Source organism: Hipposideros armiger, unplaced genomic scaffold (genome assembly GCF_001890085.2).
Source record: "Hipposideros armiger isolate ML-2016 unplaced genomic scaffold, ASM189008v1 scaffold_23, whole genome shotgun sequence".
In the NCBI taxonomy this organism is placed as follows: Eukaryota; Metazoa; Chordata; class Mammalia; order Chiroptera; family Hipposideridae; genus Hipposideros; species Hipposideros armiger.
In genome coordinates, this window is record NW_017731373.1 from 4,901,587 (window position 1) to 4,919,782 (window position 18,196).

Here is an 18,196-nt window from a genome sequence, read left to right on the forward strand (position 1 = left end):
CCCGGGAAGAGCGCAATGATGGTGCCAACTTGGGCCAGTGAAGCAACGTTCTCCACAACTAGACTGAAGAACAAAATGACAGCAACTTGTCTGTTCCCCTTCCCCTAATTCTCCAGGGCTGTTCCCATCCCCCAATTCCCCAATAAAAATCTTTAAAAAAAAGACTGGGACTTCAAACTTGCCCGTAGGTACCATACTAAACTAGATGTCCCAGAGTGACCATTTTATACCAACTGGTATAAAAGAAAGCACAAGAAGATTCCTTGGTTGGCCACATAGCTGTGGAAAGCAATGTATCTTTTACAGTGCCATCTAAAATCTTCAAATTTATAATCTACATATACGCCTAAGACCTAAGATGCTATCTTAAATATTTGTCTTTATAGGATCACTAGGTTCTATACTCAGCTCAAAAAAGAATTTTAAAGTTTTCAACTGGTGAGGAAGGGAGGCTTAGAGTCGATGAAATAAATAACATTTCTCTTCTGCACCTGGCAGGTGGCTAGTCGAGAACTGAATATCCCCTCATCGTATATACACCTGTCCGAAACAAGCACGGTCACGGTTCCCAATGGCAGCTTCACAGCGGCATCCATGGGAACAGATATCAACGGAAAGGCCGTGCAGGTGACTTTTTTTTCATTTCTTAGTTACCTAGTGACAATGCTAGAAGAATCCTTGTCCAACCTCTTCTTTTATGGAAACTAACACTGAGGCCAAGAGAAATCAAGTGGCTAGTTCTAGGTCACTCAGCTAATTACAGGCAGAGCGGAGACTCCAAGTGGTTGGAGCTCCCTCAGTGGCCTCCTTCTGCCTTCCCCTTGAATAAAATCTACCTATAATTTTTCTAATCACTCTAAGATGATTAAAAATCCCTTGATCACTTTTATTTGCAGAAAAGATCTCATTTCAATAATGGAAATGTCCAGTCCAAAATTCCAAAGTGTACTTCAAATTGCAGTGTCTCTGCTACTTCCCAGTTTGGGCCTGCAGGTAGAAAGAAGGTGGGGTGGCTTCTCTCCATATCTCCTGACACTTACTCCCCTCCCCCCACCCAGCTTCCTAGCCTACATTTCATTAATAAATAATAGATCGTTAAATAATAATAAATAAATTAGAATTTAAGAAAGAAAAAGAAAAAGAAACACAGTGCAGTGGCAGGTGTCATGAATCAAAAAGGAAGTTACGGAAAGAGAAAGTGTAAGAGTTGGGGCTGCCCTCTTAGGCAGCAGGGAAACCAGGTCTGACTGGTGATCCGTGAGCCTCGCCCTGAATGCAGCAAGGAAAGAAGCCACGTAGGTACTTGGGAGCAGAGGAAGCTCACTTATGCTTGAGGAGCTGCAGGGAAGTGAGGGTGGCTGGAGCAGAAAAAGCAAAGGAGAGTAAGGAGGGAGAAGAGGGAAGACAGATAGCTGGGGGTGAGGTTGGGGTGTAAAAACTCATTGTTGAAGCTGGACAAAGGGTATAAGGGGGAATTGTACTATTCTCTCTACCTTTGTGCATTTTGAATTTTTCTATAATGCAAAGGCAGCTGGACAAATTGGTATCTGGCATCTGGGGATTCAATAGGGGGAGGCGACCCTACCAAGGAATATAAGGTGAGAGATTTCTCCACACAAGGAAAGGAGTTCAAGATGTCACAAAAAAGAATTACAAACACTCTCTGTGATACCCCACTTTCTTAAAGGGAAAAGTTATCTCAGGAGAGTGTCAGACTGTTGAGTGTAAAGCTATGCACAGGGGTATTGTGGTCAGGGCACAATAAGGGGAAGAACATCTGATATTTGGACAGGCAGGAACTGGGTTTGCCTTGGAAGTGGCCCTCTTTGGGAAGGCATCCATTTGTAATGAGGTCAGTGATTGAAAACTGAATGAACCAGCAAAGATAGATTTATGAACACTGGGATCTCACTAATGCATGAGAAGCCAGAGGCCATATCCCAAAGAGGGGATGACAGAACAGAAGGAGCAGAAATGAAGAGAGGGCCTGAGGAGCGTTCTAAGGCTGAGATAAATACGTAAGGGCACACATATAAACACATTTGTGTTTGAATTAAGAGGGGAAGCCAAGCTGCGGCCCACTGCCACCCAGGGGTTGGCAGGTATAATCTCAGGGGATCAAGATTTCACCACAATAATTTTAATTTTCATTTTAATTAAAACAAGCACTTTTTACATAATCAGAATGACCATTTTATCAGTGGAATAATGTCATGAGATCTCTTTGCCTCCATTTGGGACCAAGAAGTATATTTTGTGTCAAGGCAACAAGGGCAAGACTTTATACACAAATTATGTTTTCTTGAGAGAGCAGATGATGGCAAGGTATAAAGTGCAAATGAAAATATAATGGCAATTTAAATAAGAAGAGTAGAGAGGAAATTGATCCTTTAACTGACATGCAATAGGCAAGGTGAACTCCGAAGTACATATGCCACAGTATTTAAGACGTTTTCCATATTCCAAGCAGCAATTTAGCTCCAGGAAAACATCCTCAATCAACTAAATTAATGTTGTTATATTGAATTTTATTGATATATAGATTGGTCTACACACTTTGCCATTTTGTTTTTGCTTTATCACTATTAAAGGAATATAACTCTAAGAAGACTCTTCCTAGATTTATGTTAACAGGTACTTAAACAACATTATAATAAAAATAATTTTAACACTGCAGGATCCATAAGAATACTTGCTTCTTTCAAAGGTTCCATGTATTACTCAAGTATAAGAACCTGCCTTGAGGACTGGGAAGCAGGTTCACAAACTGACATTTGAATTGATTGACATTTGACATTTGAATTGATTTTTAAATAACTAACATTTTGCTATTCCCTGTGGCTTTCATATCTTATGCCATTTCAAATATTTATTTTCAGAATGCCTGCCAAATTCTTATGGCCCGTCTTCAACCAATCATCAGGAAAAACCCTAAGGGAAGTTGGGAGGAGTGGGTGAGTGTTCTCCTTATCATCCCCATCAGGAAAAGGCAAGCACATCCTGTTGGGTACAAGCCCTGCTTGGTGGTGTCCATTCAAGTGCATGGGCTGGTTGGTGGTGTCCATTCAAGAAACAAAGCATTTCTTAACATTTACTTCTGCTTTTCCAAAAGAGTGAAAGAGATGTCTGTGTTTGTTGACACTTGCCTTTATCTCAGAGCCTAATTTCTCACAGAGCATAACAGCATTGGCTCTAAAGTAAAAACACCCCTGTGTCGCTGCCCCAGCTCTGTCACAAGTTCCTGTGGGAGAACAGTTCCTGTTCTCCTCCGTGGCTCAGGGCCTTGGTCTTCTCACCAGAGCAATGGAGATAATAGCAGATTACTCTATTTTTAAGACGATTACTCTATTTTAAATAATTATTCCAATTATTACTAGTATTATTATTCCTAGTCCTACCCAGTTTACTCCAGCAGGAAAGTTGACACAATATACAGAGACAACCAATCAAATTATTTGGGGAAAAGCAAGTTAAAAATATATACATACATACATACATGTACACACATACATATGTATACATATGTATGTATGTATATTTGTATATACATAAACATCCACCTGTGTACATGCCTATGTATATAAGTACGTGAATATGGCCTAGCCCCCTCCTTAATTAAATAAGCCAAAAGTTGTGAAAAAATAATAAACTTTACACCATGCAACTCCAAAAAACAGAGGGTCCCAGAGCACAGCTAGCAGCTGCCTTTAAGTATCTCCCTTGAAAAGCATGACCTATGGCTTTTACAAGGTGTAAGTCTCGCTCAAGGTGAATGTGGGTGCAGTGCTTGGTGCGAACAAGAGGAGGCAAGCTTAGCATGGAATTTTCCATGACTTTCCCTAAACTTATATTTCTTTGTAACCAACCATCCCTTCCAGATTGCAACAGCCTTCAAAGAATCCATCAGCCTGTCAACTACTGGATATTTCAAGTAAAGGACGTTTTTACTTTGGTTTAGAATATACTTGGGCAGAGATGGTGTGTGCTCATCAATCTGAACAGATGCCTGGGGAGCACTGCAGTGCTGCTGTTCCCGGTGGTAACCCTTCAGTCATGGATCCCAGGGGTGGGGAGAGAGACCTGGGGGTGGAGGGGCCAGGGATTCCTTGGGGCCACAGCTGTTTACCAACCAGGAGGGACACACATTCTGACCCATCCCAGTAACTGTGTGCTAGAGGGTAGACACCAATGGACCTTTTCCCCATGTCCACAGTGGTACTCTTGTAGCTCCGATCACCACAGCCCCTCTTGCAGGAGAGGGGGAGGGAGGCCTTTAGCCATGGGGTAGGAGCTCTGTTCATCTCCAGGACCCAGAGCACCACAGGTGATCAGACCACTGTGGGGAGAAGTGCCTTTTCTTTCACTCCTGATTTCTCTTCTCAGAGGCTACCAGACATATATGGACTGGGAGAAGGGGGAAGGTCATCCTTATCCATATTTTGTTTTTGGAGCATCCTGTTCTGAGGTTGAAGTCGACTGTCTGACTGGGGCTTACAAGGTAAAGAGAGACATTGGTGTTCACCATCTTCATAGTGTGAACACGAACATGGACACATTTTTTATGCTGTAAACAATAACACCCGATCCTGCCAGTGGAAGAACCAGGGACAGGTAGTAAAGATCTATTTTAGAGAAATAACATTTTCCATTATATATTTCCTCTTGGCACAGCTCCTTAGGACTGACATCTTCACGGATGCTGCTTTCAGCATAAATCCAGCCGTGGACATTGGGCAGGTGCGTGATACCAGACCACTCCACAGGGACTTTTGGTCAATTCCATTCAGAATGTTCTCCAAATGTTGTTTATACCTGGTGCAAGTATTCTGCAATATATATTATATTACATACACACAAAAAAAATAGATTAAAAATTGAAAGAAAATTCAAGAAAAAAGTAAACAATGGTTGTCTTTGTGTGGCAGGCATATGTGTGAGTTATCCTGCTTTATAATTCTCCATGCCTTCTAATTAATTAATGTACAATAAATTAATGTTTATAATTAGGTAACATTATATAAATACATAGTAAAACTGCATTAGTATTTAAATTAATATTGCATTTAAATAGACTGAACAATTTAGAGAAATATAAGGGAAAAAGAAATACTTAAGCACAATTTTTCCCCTTTACTGAATTTCTGAGTTTTTAATCTCACAAATAAATAAAATTAATGCGCCCAAAGCCTTTTTAAACTTTAAGTTACAATCTTTTCAGCTGTTGGTGTAGCTTTGCTTTCTTTTCTAGCCTTGTTACTCAAAGTGGGGCCAACGGACCAGCTGCATCACCTCACCCCAGACCTGCCAACCAGCTCCCAGGTGAAGTGAGGCAGCTGGTCCACAGTCTAGACCTGAGTATCTGGACAGATTGAGCAGCTTGGCATTAAACCTGACAGACATGTGGTGCTTTCATCTACCACCAGACTCCCCCTCTCCTAAATCCTAAGGGATTGGTTTACCTAGGCCATTGGGTTTTCTGGGGAAAATTTTAACTATTCCCTTAGTGTTTCTCAAAATGTGGTCCCCAGGTTCTGCAACAAAAGCACCTATAATATTTATTGGAAATGTGGATTCCTGTGCCCGCCCAGGCGCAGACTTCTCCATCATAACTTTGCTGGGCTGGGACTTGTAATCTGCACATTTAATTTGCACCTGAAATTCATCTTAAGTCTGTAAAATTTGAGAACCACAGCTAGCCTCAGGCCCCAGTTCCCCTTCCCCTTTCTATACTCTCCTCCCAGTTTGTTCCTTCCTCTTTATTGCTTAAGCAAAGGCAAAAATATAGATGTTATGATAAGGAACACCCTACATTGGTCCCATTGGAAAAGGAAAGAAAACCAGAAGTGTGCTAGACTGGAACTCTTGGACTTCAACCTTTTCCTTTAGGGGCAAGCATTTGGAAATATCCAAATTCAGCATTTAAATTTATTTACTCTATTCAGTAATTTTACAATTCAATAAAATGCAAACTGTAACTTACCTTCAATTTTTTTAACCTCAAGGCAGACACCCCATTTAAACAGGACCTTAGACCTTTTTTCCTAAGATCATAATAGTTTGCAATTAGAACTCAACATGGCTTTTAATTAAAAAACATTGAATTTAATAGAAATATTTCTTCCAACCCACCTTGTTTAACATTGATCTACTCTCCATGGTAATTTATAAAAGGAAGTTAAAAAAAATCCAGATATTATAATAAATAGTGTCTTGGTTCCATTTATTCGAGTTCATGTTCCTTTAATGTTAGCTTCTTTTTCATCTAATTCAACAGAAGTTTCTTGAGAATTTATGTACCAGGCCCCACGCTAAGTACACGATACAAGAAGGCCATGCTTCACTATACTTATAAATTAGTGAGAGAGAGTGAAACAAGAGCAAGTGAGGGAGTTGAACAAGGAAAATACCCTCTGAGTGCCGCCCTGATGGGGGAATGGGTTCAAATGCAGTGAGCCTGGAAGAAGCAGTTCTTAAATTCACCCAGGGGGAGGTGGGAGGATTCCAAAGGCTCCAAAGAGGCAGTTATTCTTCAGCTGGAACTTGGGAGGATGAATAGGAGTTTCCCAGGTGAACAAGCTGAGGTGGGGAGCAGTGTAGAGAGTCAGGAGCAACTGCCTTTACAAAGACTTGGAGATCTGAAGGTATTTGGTGAGCTTGGAGGACTACCTGGAATTTGACAAGTGTCAGATCCCTGGAATGCGGGATAGCTGGGCGAGAAGAGCTAGGGATGAGGCCAAGCAGGATGGCAGGCACCAGATCCTGAAGGATCTTTTGTGAAGTCTGCCGCAGTGCTTTCAAAAAGGGCTTGCTATGGTTCAGAGAGCCGTGTTCGGTCACATGGGAATATTTATCTCATCAATATCATATGCTTATAAACTGGGAAAATTTTGCCCGTAGATTGAAGGAGGATTTATCCAAGGCATGGGATTATATACCACAGAAGAATTGAAGTATTCCCCAGAAGGGGTGCTTTATACTCGGGGTCCAGATGACTACTATATCCCCACTGTCACTGAAATACCAGAAGAGTTCTATGTCACTTTAGTGCATTCCCGAAATCCCATAGCCATCTACTCATCCAAGGTAAGAACTTGAGATCTCTCCATTTGTTTGCTAGGGCTGCCATAACTAAATATTCGACTGGGTGAATTAAACAACAAAGGTATATTTTCTCACAGTTCAGAAGGCTGGAAGCCCAAGATCAAGGTTTGATTTCTTCTGAGGCCTCCTTTTGACTTGCAGATAGCCACCTTCTCACTGTGTCCTCACATGATCATCTTCCTGTGTGTGCACATGTCTGATGTCGCTCTCTCTGTAACCTAATTTCCTTTTCTTATAAGCACACCCCCAAAGACTTCATTTTAACTTAATCATCTCTCTAAAGACCTTATCTCCAAATATGGTCACATACTGGGGTACTAGAGGCTAGGACTTCAGCACTTGAATTGGAGGGGGCACAGTTCAGCCGTAACAACCTACTCCTTCAAGAAGTAATGAAACAGTCCCCTGAATTTGCTTACTCTTTGGAATTGCAGATCCCAAAGGGAGATGGGAAAAGAAAAGCAAGCTCATGACAAAGCAGTGCTCACGGGCTTCAGAAGCCCAAGCGGAGCCTTCACTCTTGAGAGAGATCATGGAACAAATTTAAATCGAACAAGATGCATCAAGGAGGAGTCAAATATCTTGATGCATCAGGTTAAGTGCCACCGTGAGATAAAACAGAAGTTGTAGGCAAATTTCACCAGCTCAGAATCTTTTTTTGTGCACCCTTCCCACATGTCCTCCAGATTCCATTCTCTCTTTCTCACACTGTCTCCCCTCACACCCTCCCCAAGTCTGCATGGGCTTTCAAACAAGTTTCTCCCTGCGGTTGATTTTCTCTGAGGTGTTAATAGCCACTGATACAAGAGGTGTTGAGCCATGCTTCCTGTGACCAGTGGGGTCTCACTGGCCCATATAGACTTAAGGGAAAGGTTGTTGAACACAAGTATACAAAAAACACAACTTCTCCAACGTAAGTGTTGTTCTGAGCCCATATCTAGCTAGACAGATGGCATCTTTAACCTCAGGTTTTCAGGGAATTCCCTCTTTCTTAGGAGTAGGTCAAAGTTGGAAGGAAGGTAGGAGTTCTGGTGTGAATGGCCTCTGTCTCCACTTGTGCACCAGATTTTGGCCAGGGACATCTCTAAAGACTGTCCTGACAGGACCCTGCCACTTGAGGCCTAGCCACCTCCCTGACAGCTCTGCTCCAAATAGGGCACAAGACCTCCTGTCCTCCTCACCTCAGAGGAAACCACTTCTTTCACCAGCTCCACCTTTCCCTCCACATTTGCTTCAGAGCAAAAAGCACAGCCTGGCATAATCTTTATGTACTTTGGGCACTTCGTCCCATCTCTCTTCTAAAGCCCTGGACTCAGACCAAAGACCAGACTACTTTGAAGGAAGAAAGAAGAAAAATCATACAAGAATTAGAATACAATGCCCCCACACTGTTAATTCAAAAGCATCCAACCCACACCAGGGAAGCTGGCACATGTAAAAATTTAAACACACCAGAGGCCACCACCTCAATGTCTTTCAAGCTCAGCTACAAAGATTGTGTTTTCGTTGTGGTTTTGAGTTAAACACAAATGGTCTGAAACCAAAGCTGGAGTACCCTAGAGGGCACCAAGGGCTTTGGTCTTCTTGACCTGGGTGGAGGAACCCTGCTATCCTGATGTCCTGGGCATTTTCATGAGCTACCCTGAGAAGGACCCCACACACAATTGGCATGGAGGGAATCAATTCTGGCAATTCAGACACATTCCACTCTAAGGGTAATAAAGCCAGAAGAGGTGAGCGTGCATGTGTGCGTGTGCAAGTGCATGTGTGTGTGTGTGAACACAAATTAGTCCTAAAAGAACCATGCATTTCTGATGGCCTTTTTCCCTCCTTCTCAGGGACTGGGTGAGGCTGGAGTGTTCTTGGGATTCTCCGTGTTTTCCGCCATACAAGATGCAGTGACCGCTGCCCGAAGAGAAAGAGGGTTGGCCACGAACTTCACCCTGAATAGCCCAGCAACTCCTGAGATGGTTAGGATGCATTGTATGGATCAGTTTACTGATATGGTAAGGGCCATGAAGGGAGGTTCCTGTTGTAATCTCCTTTACATGGATTTTCGGGTTCTCATCATAAATTCGATAACCGGGACAAAAATTACAGGGCAGGTTCATCTCTTCTAATGAAAATTCTCATTTTTCCTCCACTTGCTTCTTCCTATATGCTTCAAAGCAACTGCAAAGTGAGTGAACCTCTTTAAATGATGGTTTAATTGTTTCTGACCCCAAAGAAAAACACACTCAGTTCAGTCAGTGTTAATGGCAAATGGACATGGTAGGTTATTTCTTTAAACATTTGGTCAAAATGCAGTTGATGTGATATTTTAATTACCTCAATAACCAAATTAGATTAAATAGATAGCTGATCCGTTCAATTATTTGGAAAGTATCTGTTAAGCAAACTAATAAAAATAATTTAAATGAAAATGCCAAGTCACTGGGCACACACTAATAGAAAATAGTTACATTTTCCAGCCACTAAAAATATATCTGGAATTATCATCAGAGACTATTCAACTGCTTACTGCAGCCCTAAATGAGTTTCTGGTATAAAATTGGATTGTACTTTATGCCTTTGAAATTACAGGGCTTCCAAATAAGATGCATCTTATCCCCAAAATAATAAGTTTATGAGAATAAGGAGATTTATGACTCAAGGACTGAAAGAAACATGAAAATTATTATTTTGATTAGGTAAAGTGGACATTGACTTGTTCCTTTAAAAAAAAATTTTTTTTCTTCTGAATTACAACTTTTTTCATATAACAGCATTTTAATTTTTTTAAACAAGAAAGAAATTTGTCAGAAACAAAAAGAAGTTCTGGAGCCCAGGGCAGTCCAGTAATGCCTTCAGGGACCCAGGTTGCTTCCCTGTTCCTGTTCCACTCTCCTGAGAGTAAGGCTTTCAATCTCATGATTACAAGATGCTGGCTGCGCCTCAGATGTCATGACTGTGTTCCAGACAGGATAAAGGGATAGAGGCCAAAGGTTCCATGGGCACACCAGCAGAATTCAGACCCCTTTTATTTTTTAATGGCTGTGAATTCCAGAGGCTTTTATTTTATTTCAATGATTAAACAGATTTTCTTCCTTGACTTATTTACTAATTTTTTGGGGTTTTTTTCTTTATTTTTTCAATTACAACTGACATTCAATATTATATTAGTTTTAGGTGTATAGCATAGTGGTTAGACATTTATATAAATTATGAAGTGATTCCCCCCAATAAGTCTAGTACCCACCTGACACCATACATAGTTACTACAATATTATTGACTATATTTCCTATGCTGTACTTTACACCCTCATGACTATGTTGTAATTGCCAATTTTTACTTCTTAATTCCTTCACCTTTTTCACCCATCCTTCCAAACCCCTTCCCATCCGGCAACCATCGATTTGTTCTCTGTATCTGTGAATTTGTTTCTGTTTCGTTTGTTCACTGTAACAATGTTTTATTAATAACTATCTTCCTTCTTTTGATCTTTTTCAGATACCCAGAGATGATCCTTCAACATTTACACCTTGGTCCATCCGTGTGTCTTAATAGTATGTTTTCCTTAGAAAATGAAAGAGTTTATGATTGATCTTAAAATTTTCAAACCAGAGCAAAATATAAGTTGGATCCCAATTGTTAAGGATAATTTTAGCATGTTTTAATTATTCTCTGTAGTTTAGATCACTGCATGATTATGTTTTAGGATGCAAATTTTCACCAAAATGTATAATAAAGAGTCAAAATTATTTTTACTTGCTTTATCCTGAAGATCTACAACATCATGGGGGTCTTATCTTAGTCCATTTGGGACTATAACAAAATACCATAGACTAGGTGGCTTATAAAAAACAAACATTTATTTCTCACAATTCTGGAGACCAGGAAGTCCAAGATCAAAGTACCAGCAGATTTGGTGTCTGGTGAGCACCTGTTTCCTGGTTCACAGACTGCTACCTTCTCACTGTGTCCTCATTTGGTAGAAGGGGAAAGGGCACTCCCTAGGGTCTCTTTCATAAGGTCACTAATTCCAAATAGGAAGTCTCTACCCTCATGACTTAATAACCTCCCAAAGGCTACACCTCCTACTAGCATCACCTTGGGGGTTAGGATTCAACGTATGAATTTGGGGGGAAAAAACATTCAGACCATACCATTCCACACTTAAGCCTCCAAAATTCATGTCCTTCTCATATATGGGCAAATTGTTCTCCAACTGTGAGCCTAGGAAACCAAACATGTTATGTGCTTCCAAAAGACATGGTGGGATAAGCGTAGAGTAGACACTCCCATTCCAAAGGGAGAAATAGGAAAGAAGAAAGGGATGGCAGGTCCCACGCAAGTTCAAATTCTTAAGGCTTGAGAATACTTCTCTTTGGCCAGATGCTCTACTCTCCAGGCCCGCTCCTCATACTCGTCCAGACCCAGGAGCACGAAGGATTCAGGTGACTCATTTGGCAATCCTGACCTCCTAGTCACACCAATGTCAAACTTTCTCTACACCTCACTCACACTCCAAAGGAGCAAACTCTCTTCCAGATTCACAATTCTCAAGGTATGGATTTTCAGGCACTCCCCCAGCCTGTGGGGGAGAGAACCCCTCTCCCACACAGCCCAAGTCCTCACTGGTACCCAACTTCCCATAAGCCCAGCAGCCACCTGTTTCAGCAAAGGCTGAACAATTGGAGCTGGGAGGGGAAGGGAAGAGAAGAATCCTCATAGTCAAAAAGGTTGAGAATAGAGGGTCTGGGACATTGGCATTTAATGACCAATCCAAGGGTCCTAAAAAGTGCTCCACTGTTGGTTTGCTTACATGTGTTCCGTCTTTGGCTTTGGAAGGGCTCACAACAGACGGCAGCACACCAGGGACACAGAAGTAGTGGCCAGTACTTTTCCATTTACATCAGTGAGCAAGATTCGTTAACAGGTCTTTTCCCAGAGATAGATTTGTTTGAGTTGTGGGAAAGGACAGAATCATTTCCAATGTTAATTCTGTCATTGAGCAATATGGTTCTTTGATGTAACTCATAAGACTTTTTCATAACAAACATACAGGCACCTGAGTCAATAGACTTGAGTTTCTCTCACCCACCAGAACAATCCATTTTAAAGTGAAGAAATCTAGTCTTCCTTTTGCTTTAGAAAAGAAAAAAAGCAGTGGCTGCTTTTTCCATTGTCTTGAATGAAATCTGAGAGAAACACTTGGCGGAGAAAGCATCTTACCTAGGACAAGCCTTTGTTCACTCTGCAGTGAATGATTTTTAGACTGAGCTCCAGAGCCTGGGGGCTTTCTGAAGGAGAGAAAACCAGAGAACTGCAGGCCTCACGCCACAGCCCACTCAGCTGAGCAGTAACCTTTTTGTTTAATTTGTTCACACTTCATAAGATTTCATTCAAACAAAAGGTTCCCTGGCTGAAACAAGTTTGAAAACACTCTTGAAAGCCATTCAAGGTCAGTTTTCAGTTGCCCAGAAATGAACATATTTGGTTCCCTTAATCTGAAGTACTTTAATATCATCCAATCCTAATACCATAATCCGATTATAGTACTCTAAAGCTGTTCTTCTACATTAAATGCTTATATTTTATATCAATGCTGAAGGATTTATTCCTATAAGTATTTTGAAACACCACAATCTGTGTTTTTCATTGGCAGCGTTCCTGCTCCTGTACATGAGAATCTTGTGCTCGTTGTGTTCACTGGTTTTCCTTTTTTAAGGGACAAAGTAAGGTTGTGAACAAACTGTGGACCCCTAAAAGCAATCCCTGCGTCAGTTTTCCCCTAAGTGAAAGCAGCCATAAGAAGAGCCTCTGTCCAGTCTCTCTTTCCCCAGCCTGCCCTCCTCCATTACCAATTCTCATGGAATTAACTCCTACTTATCTTTCAGGGCTAGATGTCCCTTCGGGCCTTCTTTGATCCCTTTCCCCAAAATAAAGCTAATACCCCTGTTCTATGCTTCTCACAATGGTAAATATTTAATCACATGTTAATTGTCTCTCTTATTAACCATAAACCCCTTGAGTAAGAAAACTTGTAGATCTTGTTTTCCACCATGCCTCTACCACTTCGCATAGTGCCTGGTGCAAGGCAGATGTTCAATACCTACTGGGTGAATGAATGAATGAATGAATGAATGAATGAATGAATGAATGAATCACGAATGTTCATTTAAAGTATTTTAGGTAATCAGTCAATCATTTATTAACGCCTGCAAAGAACAAGTTGTCATTCATACTGAGCATTGTAGGGGATACAACTAACTATTCTAACCTCCGGGAGCTTATTACCTAATTGGAAAATTAGACACAAACATTGAAAAGACAACCAATTATTAGTGGCAGATAAGAGACTAGTTTCTTGATTCCTGATTTATTAAATGAAAAGTAAAGAAGTGATTGGTTTGATCTATAGGTGTTTTGGGAATTAATCCTCCATCGGGCGCAACTGATCTCACAGATTCGTTGCACACAAATTTTCAAATATCTAACAGTTAACTTAAGTATCATGATTCATCACTTCCATATCTTCCTCCTGTATCGTAAGCTATTGTCAGTCGTGTTTGTGACTTAGTACAATAAAGACGTATTTCATATTTGAAAATTTGTGTGCAATGAATCTGTGAGATCAGTTGTGCCTGATGGAGGGTTAAGATAAAGGAGAGGAGGGAGGTTTGATGTTGCTTTTTGGTGTTAGATAAAAAGGGAAGAAGGGCAATCACAGTGGGACAGGAACAGGGTTGTTAACATTGGAGACACAGAAGAGCCTTCTTCAGCCATTCAACAAATACTTATCGGGCATTTACTCTGGGGTAGGCACCTTTCTAGCCCCAGGGATATAGTGGTTAAGTTGAAAGTAACGTCGCTGACATCACAGAACTTTAGTTGCTAATGGACAAAGCAACTAAAAAGATGAACAAGAATCCATGTCAGATAGTAATGAGTGCTATAGATGGAATGAAATGGGGTGATACAAGAGAGCATGATGAAGGTGCTACTTCAGACTGGGTGATCAGAATGGAACTCAGATTCAAATAACAAGAAGGCACCAGCCATGCCAAAGTCTGAGAAAAGACAAGTTGAGACAGACTGCATAATATAAACCAAAGCCTTGGGACAGGAAAGAATTCCACACTTTCAAGAAGCAGGGAAAGGGACATTGTGGCAGAGATTCAAACAAGGGAGAAAGTGGTTAAAGATGTTCTCAGAGAGATGGGTGGGGCCAATCCCGTGAGGTCTCCATGGAAAGCATATCAAGTTTTGCTAAGTGTAATGGTAGCCATTGGAAGGTTTCAAGTAGGGAACTGCCAGGTTTAAGATGAAGAATGACGATGAGAAGAATAGTTTGATTGGAGCAGAAGATTGTTTTTAAAGAGCAAGAGAGTCTGAGGCCAGAAGCAGGGACAGGTTGTGGAGGATTTTGCACACTGGGCCAGGAGTTTCACCCTTACATTCTAGACCTCAGAGAGCTACTGGAGGTATTTTTAGCAGAGGTGGCATGATAAAAAATCTGACTTGAAAGCCTTAATTCACAGCATCATTTTCAACTTCTTTTCTCATGACCTTGTAGTGGATTTATTCAGCAACTTTTTAACATATGTGAAACACCCACATACACACCCAAACACATGCACATGTTCATAAACACTCATCTCCATAGGTGCATGAAGATGGGTATGTCTGGAACCTAGGCATTAGAATTGTAAAGAAAGCTGGAAGCTGATCAAGGAAGAATCCAAGATGTAGAAGTAGTAGGTAAACACTGTGCTTGCCTTTTCCAGTGACCACATTAAATTACAGCTAAATTATAGAATAATCAACCTGGAGAACTGTCTGAAGTCTAGCTGAACAAAAGTTTTATAACAAAAGATATAAAGAAGAACTCATGTTGAGACTGGTGGGAGAGGCAGAGATGTGGAACAGGCCAGCCCCACACCTCCACGTGGCAGTTGAGAATTGGGAGGGATATCTCAGCCACAGAGTTTCCCCACAGAGGAGCGAGGGACCCCAGGCCCACACCAGGTTCCCCAGCCTGTAGTACTTGTGCCAGGAAGAGGGCCCCCACGGATTCTGGCTGTGAAAAATAGTGGGAATTCCAACTGATTGGATGGGACAGAAGGCTGCAGGAAACCTAGATGCCCCCTTAAAAGTCCCGCTCACAGACTCGCTTGCAGGCACTCACCCTGGGACCAGCGGAGGGATAGTGACTTGAGAGGCATCGGAGACATAAGGGGAGAGAGTGGGTTTTGTGACTTCAAGCGAGAGAGTCACCATTTTCCTCCTCCTGTTCAGCTGGCAGGTGAGTGCCATCTTTCCTGTGTTGAGCCCTTCCCAACACAGTCAAATCTAAACATGCATTGGCCTGGTAAGCTCCACTCACTTCACCCTGGTGACTACCTGGGACTCCACCCCCACCAAACTCAAGCAATGCCAGAGGCATTTTCTCAGCTTGCAACCAGCCCTGCCCACATTGCACTCTTTTTTGGACGACTCTCAGGGATCCATGGTCACCAGGCAAGTGGCAGCTGGCATTCATGTCCTCTGAGACTTTTGCTGAGTAACTCCAGGCTCAGCACTGGCACCAAACCAGAATCTACATTAACTTGGTGAATACTATTCATCCCACCCTGGTGACTCTGTGAAACTCTGCCTCACCCAACTCACATAACACATGAGGCTCTATCAGAGGCTGAGCCTTATGGATGTCAGTAAGCAGCAGCAGGCCTCCAGGTGGCCTGGGCTTTTTGCAAAGCTACCCCAAGCCCAGTACTCTTGGCAGCCGTCCTCAGTTCTCACCGTGTTCTCTCCCACATGACTCCAGGTTTAGCACAGGCAGCGATCAGCCACAGATTGCTTTGTAGCTCCTGACAGGCAATCCCTGGCCAGTCACAGGAAGTGACAGACTTGGGCCTGCATCAGAGCCCCTCTCAAAAGGCCGCACAACCAACATACCTGGAAGTCGGCTTCAGACCACAGCAGAACACCACCCAATTAGCCCCACAATTGGCACACCCAAAGAGCAGCCTCAACAGGCACCAGAATCTACTGGGGCACATCCCACTCCCCAGGGTAAGACCCTATCACAGCAGCCCATAGGCTGTGGATATGGCCAAAGCCCAAAGCCAGTCAGCCTGAGGTTCAGTCCCACCCACTAATGTGCCAATAGAAATCAAGGTTCAAATATAATAAGAGGGTGCACACAACCCACACAAGAGACACCCCTGGAGCACCTGGAACAGGTGACCAGGGGGTCTGTGCCACTGGGCTCCACAGGACACCTTCTACATAAGGCCACCCAGCCAAGACTGAGAGATATAGCATATCTATCTAATACAAAGAAACAAACATAGAGAAGCAGCCAAAATGAAGAAACAAAGAAATATCTCTCAAAGAAAAAAGCAGGAGAAAACTCCAGAAAAAGAACTACATGAAACAGAGGCAAGCAACCCACTGAGTCAGATTTCAAAATAATGGTTATAAAGATGCTCAAGGAACTTAGTGAGAACTTCAACAAAGAGATAGCAAGCAAAATAATAATAATAATAATAATAATATAGTAATAATAATAATAATATAAAAAAGAACCAGTCACAAGTGAAAAAGACAATGATTGGAATGAACAATGCACTAGAAGGTATCACCAGCAGACTAGATAAAGCAGGAGAGGATTGAATCATCAATTTGGAAAACAAGGTAGCAGGAAACACCCAATTAGAACAGCAAAAAAAAAGAATTCCCTAAAAATGAGGAGTGCTTAAGAGACCTCTGGACAACATTAAGCATAACAACATTCACATCATAGGAGTACCAGAAGAAGAGAGAAAGCAAGAAATTGAGAACCTATTTGAAGAAATATTGACTGAAAACTTTCTTCACCTGATGAAGGAAATAGACATACAAGTCCAGGAAGTGCAGAGAGTCCCAAACAAGATGAATCCAAACAGGCCCACATGAAAACACATTATAATTAAAATGGCAAATGTTAAAGATAAAGAGAGAATCTTAATAGGAGCAAGAGAAAAGCAGTTAGTTACCTACAAGGGAGCTCCCATGAAACTGTCAGCTGATTTCTCAACATAAACTTAGCACAAAATATTCCAAGTGATGAAAAGTAAGGACCTATAACCAAGACTACTCTACCCAGCAAGGATATCATTTAAAATTGAAGGAGAGATATAGAACTTCCCAAACAAGAAAACACTAAAGGAGTTCATCACCACCAAACCACTATTAAAAGAAATGTTAAATGGACTTCTTTAAGAAAAAGAAGTGTGTGTGTTGGGGGAGGGGGAAGAACATAAAAATGAATAATAAAATGGCAATAGCTATGTATCTATCAATAATCACTTTAAATGTAAGCGAATTAAATGCTCCAATCAAAAGACATAGGGTAGCTGAATTGATGTGAAAACAAGACCTATACATATGCTGTCTACAAGAGACAAAGTTCAGATCAAAAGACACACACAAACTGAAAGTAAAGGGATGCAAAAAGATATTTCATGCGAATGGAAACAAAAAGAAAGTTGGGGCAGCAATAGAGTAAGTCCCTGACTTACGAACATTCGAGTTGAGAACTTCCACAGATTCGAACGGACCCTGCATTACGAACATTCGTAGATGTGAACAAATTGCGGAAGTAGCTCACATGTCTGCTGGACATTGTCACAGTTGTGCTGCTGTGTCCTTACTGTACAGTACAATAGTGTACAGTAGTACAGTGCTCAATCAGAGCCCAGAATATCCGGAAGCAAGAGGAAAAGCAGCTCCACCATCTCCCACCTACCCTCCCTCCTCCAGTTAGTAACTTTCTTCTTGTCAGTTCACTCCATGCACTCCCCTATATGCCAGTTGTTGTACTGTACTGTACCACCATTTTAAGGTAACTGTAAAAGTAAAAAGTTTATTTACAGTATTTTTTTTTTTTTAGATTTTTTATTGGGGGAATTGGGGGAATGGGAACAGACAAGTTGCTGTCGTCTTGTTCTTCAATCTAGTTGTGGAGGATGTTGTTTCACTGGCCCAAGTTGGCACCATCATTGCGCTCTTCCCTGGCGAGGCAGATCAGTCGCCGGCTTCTGGACGGCCGCTCACTGCGGCCGCTGG

General features: G+C 41.7%; 1 protein-coding gene across 1 annotated transcript in view; it reads left to right on the forward strand.

Moving 5' to 3' along the window:
- The window catches only part of LOC109379197 (aldehyde oxidase 4-like), an 81,495-nt gene extending 70,702 nt beyond the window's left edge, over nt 1-10,793 (forward strand). Inside the window, exons 29-36 of the mRNA XM_019635607.1 lie at nt 499-627; nt 2,880-2,954; nt 3,879-3,931; nt 4,384-4,498; nt 4,672-4,737; nt 6,898-7,083; nt 8,940-9,107; nt 10,592-10,793. Of these exons, the coding sequence (XP_019491152.1) occupies nt 499-627; nt 2,880-2,954; nt 3,879-3,931; nt 4,384-4,498; nt 4,672-4,737; nt 6,898-7,083; nt 8,940-9,107; nt 10,592-10,645 (846 nt within the window). The 3' untranslated portion in view covers nt 10,646-10,793. The remainder of the gene's footprint in view (nt 1-498; nt 628-2,879; nt 2,955-3,878; nt 3,932-4,383; nt 4,499-4,671; nt 4,738-6,897; nt 7,084-8,939; nt 9,108-10,591) is intronic.
- The last annotated feature ends 7,403 nt before the right edge of the window (nt 10,794-18,196 follow it).